The 12,848-nt window shown below is 42.1% G+C and overlaps 1 protein-coding gene across 3 annotated transcripts in view; it reads right to left on the bottom strand.

Moving 5' to 3' along the window:
• The window catches only part of WDR7 (WD repeat domain 7), a 754,216-nt gene extending 741,874 nt beyond the window's left edge, over positions 1-12,342 (bottom strand). Inside the window, exons 1-2 of one of the 3 annotated variants that reach the window (XM_030192974.1) lie at positions 12,110-12,342; positions 7,791-7,962 (exon numbers count right to left, since the gene is read on the bottom strand). In XM_030192974.1, coding sequence (XP_030048834.1) covers positions 7,791-7,962; positions 12,110-12,165 — 228 coding nt within the window. In that variant the 5' untranslated portion in view covers positions 12,166-12,342. Of the gene's footprint in view, positions 1-7,790; positions 7,963-8,956; positions 9,095-12,109 lie in introns of those variants that run through there. The other 2 variants (XM_030192976.1, XM_030192975.1) reach the window with 2 other exon arrangements.
• Between the last annotated feature and the right edge of the window lie 506 nt (positions 12,343-12,848).

Here is a 12,848-nt window from a genome sequence, read left to right as displayed (position 1 = left end):
GCTGGCTTCATTAGATCTGAAGGACGCCTACCTTCACATCCCAATTCACCCTACCTACAGGAAATATTTGTGATTCTCTATGAGTCTGAGTCACTATCAGTACAAGGTATTCCATTTTGGTCTATCGGCAGCTCCAATGTGTAGTGGCAGTGATGGCACATCTCCACAAGATGGGTCTTTATATCTTCCCATATCTGGACAACTGGCTCATCATGGCATCGGCCCCCTCCCAAGTACTCCAGGCATTAAACGCAACTCCTCACTGGACTAGGTTTCATCAACAACAAAAAACCTACATTAATTTCCACTCAGATATTAGAGCTTATTATTATTACTCCTCAAATGATAGCAAAGCTTCTGCAGGACAAAACAGCAGTAATAGCACCATTTGTCCATCAACTATCTGTTCTTCGAGTCACAATGGCAAGATCCATCCTCATCCTGTTAGGGCACATGGCAGCAGCGGTTCATGTAGTGCCTCTAGTCAAGCTTCATATGAAGCCCCATCAGTGGCATCAAAAAGATCGTTGGTGCCAGTTTAATCAGTCCCTATATCTCACTGAATCACAACATCAAGGCTGCTCTTCAGTGGTGAACTTTACCAAGGAATACCGTGAAAGGCACTCTCGTCCACCAGACTCAATTATTCAAATCATAACCGATGCACCACAGAACAGTTGGGGTGCACACTTGAACGATTTGCATACACAAGAATGGTCAATGCAGAAGTGACACAACAATATCAGTCTCTTACAGCTGATGGAAGTTCAACTGGCTCTTCAGGCTTTTCAATCTCATTTACACCACCATGTCATCCAGCTGCGTACAGATAACCAGGTTGCAATGTTCTATATCAACAAACGGGGGGGGGATGAGGTCTCAGACACTCTGCAACTCTGCAGGAAAGCTCTTCGGATATGGACATTTGTAATCGAGCTAAAGTCCCATGTAATTGCAACATACTTACTGGGGAAGCAGAATACATTAGTAAATTCCTTAAACCACCAGTTGGAGCCACACAAGTGGTCCTTGAAGACCACTGTTAATCGGTACCTTTTTCATGGGCAAGCCTTCAATAGATCTCTTTGCACCCCACACAACAGCAAATGTCAATGATTCTGCTCCAGGTTTCCAGATCTGAAGAGAGTCACAGAAGATGCATTTCAAATCCAGTGACATCAGGACCTCCTGTATGCTTATTCCCCCTCCCCCTCTCGTCCTTCTCATTTCAAGGACTCTACAAAAGGCAAGCAACAAAGCAGCTCAACTAATTTTAGTGCTGCCCTATTGGCCAAGACAACCATGGTTCCCTCTGCTTCCTCAGAAGTCTTCTCAGTCACTAGTTTTTTTACCGCAACTTGGTAACGCAGAGCTGGCAAATTCCTACATCTGAATCTCACATCTCTTCGCCTAACGGCATGGTTGATCCAGCTACAACAGTAAGTGGCCTTAGTTTCTGTTACCATTAAGTACTTAGGTTCTTTTAGCCTCACATAAAGATTCCAAGAAAAGATCTTATGCATCAGAATGGAGATGTTTACATCACTGGTGTGTACCACGTCAGTTCAACTCATACTCATGCCCTTTCCGGATTATTTGCTGCACCTCTTCAATTCCGGTTTGTCTTATAATCCAGTCAAGGTTTACATTACAGCACAGTCTGTTTTTCAAAATTCCATCAATGGTATTCATTGATAAAATATCCCACTGTCAAACTTTTTTGGGGTTTTTTTGTTAGGCCTACTACACTTGCACCCTCTAATAAGATGTGAGCCCATGACATCTTCCGATCTCAAATTTCTCTCCTGGAAGACATTGTTCCTGGCAACACTAACATCTGCTTGAAGAATTGAAGAAATACAGGCACTTGTGTACGATAAGCCTTAAACCAAAATACTTCACGATAAAGTTCTTTTACAAACACAACTGAAGTTTTTGCCAAAGGAATTCCTATCACCTAATCAATTATTCTTTCAATCTTCACTACCTCCTCACTCCAGTGACCGCAACAGACTACTCCATACATTAGATTGTAGAATTGTTATCTCCTACTACGTGAAGCGAACTTCATCTGAGAGAAGACTTTCACAACTTTTCCTCTCATACAGTTCACCTAACCATAGGCTATCAGTAACAAAGAGAATTTCTAACTGGATAGCAGCCTATATCCGATACTGCAGACACCTTCATCGCCAACATTCCACTTTACAGCCCGTTCTCTGCAAGAAGTGGTGGCGACTCAGGCTCACTTGCAGAGATCTTCACTTCAAGATATTTGCAAAGCAGCAACCTGGTGAACGACCCATATTTTTACAAAGCATTATTGCAAAGACCAGATCTCTCAAAGTAAATATCTTTATTAGAAAATCACCTGACGTGGTCCACATTTCACCCAGTCCTGGGCTGCCTCAGGGATATAATAATTACAAAAATCATAAAAACACATTAAAATATATAGAGAAATATCAGTAAAAGTCACACCAAAAAACATCACACAACATACAGAGTGTAAGGCCAGCTAAAATTGTGTACACTCACCATAAACCAAACAACCTTAATCACCCCAGTACACACCCTCCCCATCTCAAACAGCCTGAAAATACTCGACGTTAAAATCGACCGCAACGTCACTTTCACGAGCCAAGTGAACTCCACAGCAAAGAAAATGTTCCACTCAACGTGGAAACAAATGCATAAAACCTTTCTTCCTGAGGGAAATATTTTGTAACCTAATACAATCAATGGTACTAAGTCACGCAGACTATTGCAACGGAATCTACGTTGGATGCAAAGAACAACTCACAAAGAAACTCAAGACCACTCAAAACACAGCAGCCAGGCTAATATTTGGCAAATCGCAATTCGACAGTGCCAAACCCCTCCGAGGAAAATTGCACTGGTTGCCAATCAAAGAACGTATCACTTTCAAAATCTACACCCTGGTCCACAAAATCATTTACGGCCAAGTCCCAGGATATATGACAGAACTTATAGACCTACCATTAAGAAACACAACCAGATCATCTCGAACATACCTAAACCTCCACTACCCAAACTGCAAAGGACTTAAATACAAAACAACTTATGCATCCAGCTTCTCCTATATAAGCACACAACTATGGAACGCACTGCCAAAAGCTGTGAAAACAACCCACGACCACCTAAACTTCAGGAAATCATTAAAAACCTACCTGTTCAAAAAGGCATACCCCACCGACCCAACATAAATGTCTACACTCTGCAACACAGCATAACCAAAGCTTGTAATGGACACTATATGATCTTTCCTCTCCTTGATCCACATTGTAACTGAAACACGTGTAACCTTATTCAACCACAGTATCACCTGTATTTGTTTCTTTATCGGACATGGCGAATGCCTTTACGATACTATGTAAGCCACATTGAGCCTGCAAATAGGTGGGAAAATGTGGGATACAAATGTAACAAATAAATAAATTATATGAATAAGGAGCAAAAACATGCACGATAGTCAAACATACATACCATACTTTAAAAACACACAATTGAAACCACAAGCTAAGAAGTGGGCAGACTGTGCAGTGTACAATCAAAAACTGTATTCTAATAAACACTTGTAAAATAAAGTGGAACAAAATGAGTGTCTGTGGTGCAAAAGAGCACCTTTTTAGTTCAATTTTACTGCTTTTCTGACTACAACCTTTAGCTTGGGAGTGGAGGAGTAGCCTAGTGGTTAGTGCAGTGGACTTTGATCCTGGGGTACTCAGTTCGATTCCCACTGCAGCTCCTTGTGACTCTGGGCAAGTCACTTAACCCTCCATTGCCCCTGGTACAAAATAAGTACCTGAATATATGTAAACCGCTTTGAATGTAGTTGCAAAAACCTCAGAAAGGCGGTATATTAAGTCCCATTTCCCTTTCCCTCTTGTGTGGCTATAAGATCTAGCCTGTCTAAGGAGAAAGCAGAGTTGCTTACCTGAAATGGTGATTCTTCATAGACAGATGATCATACAGCCACACAATCCCTCCCCTCAGCAAAGCTGAAGCAGGCATTTGGATCAAACTGACAGTTCCAGTAGTTACAGTAGAGCCAGAATCCAGGTACAAGCACAGAAAACGTTTCTACAGTTTTCTGTGCTTTGTACTGGCCGGGTCCGGTTCCATCAGCGTGACATCAGCCATTTATGTGGCTAAGATCATCTGTCTACAGAGAATCACTGTTACAGGTAAGCAACTCTACTTTTAGGCTGTATATGAAATGAAATTATAAATGTTTTCCAGCTGTTAAATGCATTCATAGCCTTCAACCCATGTGCTTTTTTTGCTGCACTCAAATACACACATCAAAATGTCATTGCACATCTTCATACCACCTTCTTGAAATCAAATCTAATATTTTTTCTGGTAAATGTGATATTAAGTATTACATAGTTCCAGTATAGTTAATACGACCCTATAGAAGAAAATAGACATTATATCGGGTCCCCCTTACCATGGGTTCTCAATTTACTTGTTTTCTCTCAACCCCCCCCACCAGTCACACTCATTTCCCCTGCACTGCTCCCCCCATATTTTGATTCATAGCCTTCTCCTACCATTTCACCTTTCCATAGGTATTAGGAAAACTGCAGTGCGTGGTTGCGGTGGCAGTAACAGTTTGTGAGTGAACATGAGGACCAGACAGACATATGTTTCAAATGGAGTTGCTTAATGTTACAGCTGGAGAGCCGGAACAGTTCCAGGAGGGGCCAGTCCTGGATTTGTGACAACCCTATCGTGCTACATTATGGGATCTGCAGCATTGATTTCAGTGGGTGAAATCAGGGACTATAAAGAGCATACAGAATTGGGATATAAGTTCAAAAGAAGGACTGGCCAAAAAAATGCATTTCCCTACTGGAACTAGGTTACCTAGCCCTAGAGCACTAGACTGAGAAACTTGGGAAGCTGAGTTTGTACTAGAAGTAATGGAAGGTGGAAATTACTTGCCTATGATGCCAAGGATGGACCGTCCCAAACAATGAGATTTACGAGCAATATGTCTAAGTATAAATTTACAAAAAGTTGTAAATGTGAGAAAAGTTTTACAAAATGGAAGAAGCAAAAGAAAATATGTATCTTTCTTTGGCATTTTTGATAGGATATAGGCAGAGTGGAGGCAGTACTGTTACTTGGGCATATTTCTTTGAAAATTATCTCAATAATTATCTTGGTAAATTCCCCAGGCTGAAATTTTCCTTCATTTAGGATGTGCACAGGTACCTTTGTAGCAGCGGATTTCTCCACTACAGCATAAATTTATATGAGAGGCTGTGCCCATCAGTCACAGAAAACATGCATATTCACAACACACATACTTCAGACACATGCATACTCTTCCGCATCAGATAACACACGTGTACACTCACTGTTCAGGCACACATACACATATTCTCTCTCTTCTGGTGCTATGCTGCTCTCTGCCCTCTTATGTAAAGTTCTTGCATTTGCTTTCAGCTCTTTTTTCTCAGCCTACAACAGCCCCTCACATTTCCTCTATTCCTCTTATACTCCTACCAATTGTCAGCAATCCCCCCTCCTCCCCAGGGCACTCACTGGTTCCAATTACATTCTCTAAGGGTTCATATAGAGCTTAGAATCCTCCTTACAGCACTTCCGCAGGAACTTGCCCCAGTTCGGCTCTGTTTCCCTGTGATTACAGCAGCCTTCCTATTGTCTGGATCCTATCACAGTCTCCGCACTGGAAGGGGAAGGGGGAGTGGGCGGGCACAGGAGAGCTAAAGAGGGCTAAACTCTGAAAAATATCCAGACACTTTAACCATCTTTCTAGCTTTGAAATACATAATTTACAAATCTACAGAACCCAGAAAAAAAATCCAAACTATTGGCAATCCTAGCCTTCTGAGACCTGCGCCCATCTGCAAAGGTCCCCCTAAACATTTGAGCCCTAGGTACATGCCTAGTTTGCCTATGCCTTAATCCAGCTCTGTTCTTCCATCTAAACTAAAAATATTCTGTGCACTTCAAAATGACTGGGGGTAACAAGCACGATAAAAAGTACTCCTCTTTAGACACAATAAAGTAGCAACCACAGAGCTGGCTCCTATAACTCTGCATGTTGCAAACCCCAGAAATTATGTCCATAGAAAATATAGTACACAATATACTAGATACAGCCTACCCTTAGAAAATGTTAAAGTCATGGCAGATAAAAAAATATTTTTAAACATTAAATACAATAATTAAAAGACCACACTGATACACAAAACCTGAGTTTATAAAAGGCCTGCTCATCTAAAAAGGGATAGCACTACTTCCTTGTCATGCTCATACTTGACAAAAATATTTTATCAGCACCACATGAATCATCTTTCCACAAATGAGACACAGCTCTCTTTTCTCTGGCCTTCTATGAGCAGTAATTTCCCAAATTAAATCCTTGATTTTATACAGACAAGATGTAGTGACTTGAGCACTACTTATTAAATATACCCAACAGTATTCTCATTCACAGCCTGCATTACTAGCTTGATTTGCCCAGTCTACAAACCAGTTGTAGGATTCTTCAATGTCCTGCACTGCTCATTAACTATATTCTAATCCCCAGAGATAAAAGCTAGATCTAGCTCTATGTTAGCAGAATGGGTGTAGCCTCAGCTGGGCATGGTGGTTCATGCCCTCCCCCCTCCACTGTGAAGTCCGGCTCACCCTGTCAGTGGCAGCAGCACAAGCCAATGAGAGAAGAAATGAAGACAATGTCAACATCTGCACTGCCTAGTGATCACCCATGTTAACCTTAATACACTACCAAAAAAAAAATAAAATTAAAACTAGCTACATTAACAATTACCAGAAAAATTTAATCTAGACTCTCCTTGCATGTTACATTACATCAGGGATCATTAAACCATGACTCCCATGCCTCATGCATTTCTTAGTATCTGAATAGGACTCCAACTGCCGGGAAAGGATGCCCTCAGAAACCCAACTCAAGGAGGTGACATCTTCATTAGCACAGGATACAGGAGGTCCATATGAGCCCATGCAGCCTCAAATGAAAGAGTAGAGTCTTTGGCTGCACCCACTTCAGCAAGAGTTGGTACACATCAGCCCAAGTGATAATAGCTAAAGAAGGCAGTCTCCAGCCAATGCTAACCAAAGATCAGGAGGCAAAATGCTCTGCTGGCCTGGCATTATCTGTTGGAGGAAGCCTAAAGCGGTATCACCAGAAGGAAAAGGTGATTGTGTTGTCAGTCTCCATAAAGTAGAGGCCTTAGATAGGGACTAGGCTGTTGGAGATGAGAGAGGACTACAAGAGAGTGTGTCTGCTGGGGATGAAATGCAGAGCATGATGGTGGATTGAGAGAGAGACCATGCTGAGGATGTTTAGGGATTTACAGATAGACAAAGAGACTGAAGAAAATGAATGCGGGACTAAAAGTAAATGACGACTGGGGATGAGGGTGAACAAGTAGAGAGCTTGACTGGTAGGGGGAAGAGGATGTGGAGGCACTTTACATGAGTGCCCTGAATGATAGGGTTGTTGCTCTCAAAATATTTTTGACAAAGAAAAAGCCAATGAAATGACTCTTTTGTTCAGAAACGTTGCAGATCATTTCACTACATTCACAAAACAACCACTACACTTTATTCAAAACATTTCTAACTACACCCAGTAATACACATAATCTTAGGCCATTTATTATAAGTGCTTCTGCCGCCTGCATTCTCATCCATTAGAGATTAATTGAAAGATTTATGAACATTTTATTTACTGGAAACTAGACTTTAAAGCATTTTACACTTACTTCTAGTGCTGAAGAAAGATCCCACAAGCATATCTGTCCATCATGGCATCCAGTGACAACTGTTGCCAAGTTATCCATCACTAGTACTGTTGAAATGCAATGTGTGGGGGCTTTGCGACCCCAGAGAACGATGGGAAGAACGAGAGTATTTCCTGCCATTTCTTGCCCACACCTGTATATTCAACAGCATAAATAAGTGATTTAAAAAAATTATATTTTATAAACATTCTGCTTAGCTCAAAAGAAGTCATATCAGCAATAGGAGTCCCATTACTTGATCACTAAAAGGTTAACTGAAAACATTTTCATTTTGAAGATACAAGGTGTCAGCAAAGAAAATCTTTTATACCATCATTCCCAAAACATTTAAGCAATGAGCTTAGACCAACTTTATACATAAATGGTGTGCTAGGTTAAGCCCTGTTCGGTGTGGAATCTCCTTGAAGGATACTATTGAAATAGGATCTTTAGAAAATCCCGATAAAGAGGTTTCAACAATGGAGAAAGAAAGCAAGAAATGTTCAATGGGAGAACAGAGTAAAGGATACAAATTATCCCCATTAACTTCAAAGCAGCCTGTACATGCAAGGAAAAAAAAGACAATTTGAAGTGTCTATATACAAATGCTAAAGCCTTAAAAATAAGACAGGAGAATTAGAGTATATAGCAGTACATGAAGAGGTAAATATAACAGGCATTTCAGAGACCTGGTGGAAGGAGGACAATCAATGGGCCACTAAGCTAGGTACAAATTATATCGCAATGATAGAGTGGATCAAATTGGAGGGGGGGTGCGCTATATGTTAAAGAAAGAATTGAGTCAAACAAAAATAAACATTCTACATGAAAGATAGCTGCGTGAATCTTTATGGATAGAAATTCCAAGTGTAAAGGGAAGGAATATACCAGTAGAGCAGTACTTCCGTCCGCTGGGACAGAACGAACAAACAGATGAAAATATGTTTACTAGTGCTGTGCAATTCACGATTCAAATCGATTTGTCGATTCGTTTTCAGAAAAAAAATCGGGAGTCCCGATTTGGGATTTCCTCACCTCCCTCCTTGCTGTCAACCAAGCCGCTTCCCTCCCTCCTGCTGCCACCCAAGTTGCTGCTGCTTCCCTGAACACGCAACAGCAGCAGTGAAAAGATGATCAACCCTACTCACCATCACCACAGGGGTGCTCCCTCTTGGAACAAGCTGCCGGCTCTGCCCCGGAACAGAAACTGACATCAGGGGGCGGGACCGGCAGACGCACCAAGCTACCAATGCAAGGAGGTTTGATTGAGAACTTGCACATGGAGAATACCAATTAAGTTAATGCCCCTTTCCCTCTCTCTCACTTATATTTTCAAACATGCCCAGTGGCATAGCTAGGGGAAGGGAGGGGGGGGGGGAGCGCAGGAAGAGCGGTCGCTCCCCCAAATAGGTTTGTAAAACAAACGGCGCTTATGCGCATGCGCCGCCACCTTCCTGCGGTGCCGCCTATGCGCACGCATACGCTGCCACACCACCTTCCTGATTGCAAGCCACGCAGTGCCACTGCCAGAATGCGCCGAATCAGATCGTCGGCGTTGCTATCGCTTGCTTGCCACCTGTAAGCCGTCCGCACATTCCCAGTCTCCTCCTGGCTGTCTCCCGTGACAGGCCCAGGTTCCTCTGCATCAAGGAGGTTTAATAAACAGGAGCCGAAGAGACGTCAAAACGTTGAATCCAATTAGGTCTGTCCAAGTTTTCCCTTCTCGCGCAGCCGTCATCCCCGTACACTCAAAACAAAGCAAGTAAACATATGAGCTGGTGCGTGCACGTTGTCGTTCTTTATTGTAGCATTTTTATTTAATCTCACTTATATTTTCAAACGTGTCAGCTGCTTGTGCAGCATACGGATTTACACAGATGATGTCTTTTCATATATTAAAATAACTTTAAAAATATAAGTATATATGTTATAAAATAATTTTTCATTAGTAGAGTAGTAATCTATCTTCTATATATATAATTCTCACCTCCAACGTTCTGTCCTGCCTGGGACCGTGGCTCCTGTGGTCTGCTAGGCACCATCATGACGTGTGCCCCTCCCGCCCCTCCACCGAGTTCCAGACTCCGCCCTTCCTCCAATTTCAACACCCCCCGCGTTATGGAACCCTGGACCCCCCCTGCCGCGACCCCCTGGACCCCCCCCTTCCAGACGAAAACACTCCCCCGCCACCGTCGCGTAACTGTGCTGACGACGAGGGACCCCAACCCCCGACAGCCAAAGTTCTCTTCTCGGCTGCGCCGGGGCGTTTCTTCATGAATGATCAGCTGTTCAAGTTTCTGTGCGTGCGTCTGACATCAGACGCACACCCAGAAACTTCAACAGATGATCATTCAGCAAGCAACACGCCGGCACAGACGAAAACAGAACTTCGGCTGTCGGGGTTTGGGGTCCCCCGTCAGCACAGGTACGTGGCAGGGGAGTGTTTTCGTCGGGAAGGAGGGGGTTGCAGCAGGGGGGGTCCAGGGGTCCGCAATGCGGAGGGAGGGTTGTTGAAACCGGAGGGAGGGGGAGTCGAACTCGGTGGGAGGGGCGCGAGTGGGCCTTGAAATGGGTGGGTGGGAGGCTGGGAGGCCTGTGTGGGTGGGTGGAAGGGAGGGGGGCCTTGAACTGGGAGGGAAAGAGGGAGGGAGGCCTTGAACTGGGAGGGAGGAGGGAGGGAGGCCTTGAACTGGGTGGAAGGGAGGGAGGGTGGCCTTGAACTCGGAGGGGACAGAGCGAGACAGCAAGGGAGGGTGGGGGATTGCCTTGCTAGCGCCTGTTTCATTTCATAACGAAACGGGAATGTTGAGGGAGAAATCTTTAGAAAGAAAAAGAATTTGGGGTATAATGCTGCCTTTACGTGCTAGCCAAAGTATCTTAGTTTTATCCTCATTTAATTTAAAAATATGAATGGAACTTAGATGTTTGATCTTGTTCATACAACTAGCCGCCTTTGAAACAGTGTCAGACAGTCGATCACAAACTGAGATAAGCAACAACATATCATCAGCATATGAATACAAATTAACTCCCAAAGAGGAGAAACCAAAGTCCATAAAGGTCAAATAGATGTTAATACTGGTGATAATGGGGACCCTGTGGGACTCCGCAAAGTGGTGTCCAGGGAGCAGAAAATTAATTTTAACAATATAATAATACATGACACTTGTGTCCCATTTCAGTGTGGCTCACAAAAGAGTAAACTGGACCAACTCCAGGAATATTACACACATGATGATCAACTTAACCATCAAAAAAAAAAAAAAACCAACATAGTCACATTCAAAATTTCTTAAACGTGGTTTTCAACAGTTTAAAAAAAAACTCATATAATCAGATTGCCTTTAGGTAATTCATTTGAGTGGCTAGCTGCCAAATAAGCAAATGTGCCAGAAAAAAAACCTGCTTATAAACCAACCATTTTGGATCTGGATTTTGTAAGTAGAAAACATCTAGATCCAGGTGTAATATTTCTATGCAATAATTGTTATCAGACTTACCATATACTCTGGTACTTCACCATGCACAATTTGAAAAACAAGGCAACAAAGCTTAAAGACAACTCGCACTTGCATTAGCAACCAATGCAACTGTATCAATAATGGGGAAACTCTGTTAAATCTAGAAACCCTAAATATTAACCACACAGTGGTATTTAATAAAGTTTGATGTTTTTTAACTACATCCTTACAATCTAGGTAAATAATGTTACAATAATCGGTATGCAACAGCCTCATATATAGAATCCGGGGGTTATTGTTGGGATTCTGAGAATGCTCAGGTTTTTCTCCTGGCACTGAACTTCACAAGGTATGTGTGGGATATAAGTGTCCAAAATAATGTAATCATCTACTATGTTACTATGCAACTCTCAGCACAATGGCACAGGGGAAAGGAGAAGACATTCAAGCTATTTGCATGCTTGTACCTCCAATCTATGTCCCAAAATAAAGCTGAAATCCACTAATCTGATTCTCTAAGCCTTTCCTGATGAACCTGCATACATAGTTCTGTGTTGATAGATACACTTATACATAGGGAAACTACATTAAGTCCTATATGTATGTTTGGCAAATAAATAATGTGAACCAACCAGAAAAGAAACATTTTAGTTCCAAGCTTTACCTACCTATGTATAACTATTTCTCAGCTTTCAAAACATTAACACTCTTGCTTTCTACCAACTTTATTAACATTCTGGAAGAACACAAGTGCTTCAGTTTTAGAACTTTGTAGGGAATTCAAGAAAACAGCTTGTTACCAGAAAGCAAGCCCTAAAACCAATGGTTTAAATGGGTTACCTGCTTTCTTCTATTCTTTTAGCGCTATATTTCCAGAACTTCATTAACTTTTTCATTCTTGTGCTCGGTCAGACTATCCAGCTGGTAGCACTATGCACAGTGTCAACAATATTGTTAGTGCTTACTGAGCTCTCCGGGCACAGCCTTCTCCAGCAGGAACAAACCAAGTCAGCAGAACTAGAAGGCAAATAATATTCCACCTCAATGATTACAGAGCAACAAACAAACTCTCCATTAGCTAGTGTTTTCACATAATATAAAGCACGGTGTCCCCTTACCCATTTTAATATTTATGCCCAGTTTGAGGAAGAGAGGTTAACGCTGAGTGGCTCACAGTATTTTGAATAGAAACAAAACTTTATTTATTAACTTAAAAAAGGTAAACAATTAAACTGAACTACTTAACTTGTCACTTAGGTAGTAATCTTTGTACAGTCAGACCTGAGTGCTCTAATCCATCTTGGCAATGTGACAGGTACCAGATCTTTCTGGCTTATATTTCAGCACAATGCTGTGTCAGACTAGATCTTCCACATTAACATAGTAACATAGCATAGTAGGTGATGGCAGATAAAGACCTGAATAGTCCAGCAAGTCTGCCCAACTGTCTCATTCATTCTCAATTCTAGATTAAATCAACAGTGAACGTGATATTATATACTTAATCGTGGTCTTTCTTTGTTCTTTCTGGGACATAGACAGTAGAAGTCTGCCTGGCTCTGTTCATCCGGGTTATAGG

This window comes from Microcaecilia unicolor, chromosome 2 (genome assembly GCF_901765095.1).
Source record: "Microcaecilia unicolor chromosome 2, aMicUni1.1, whole genome shotgun sequence".
Classification (NCBI taxonomy): Eukaryota; Metazoa; Chordata; class Amphibia; order Gymnophiona; family Siphonopidae; genus Microcaecilia; species Microcaecilia unicolor.
Note: the sequence above shows the minus strand (reverse complement) of the source record. Positions and strands in the feature narration are given on the sequence as shown.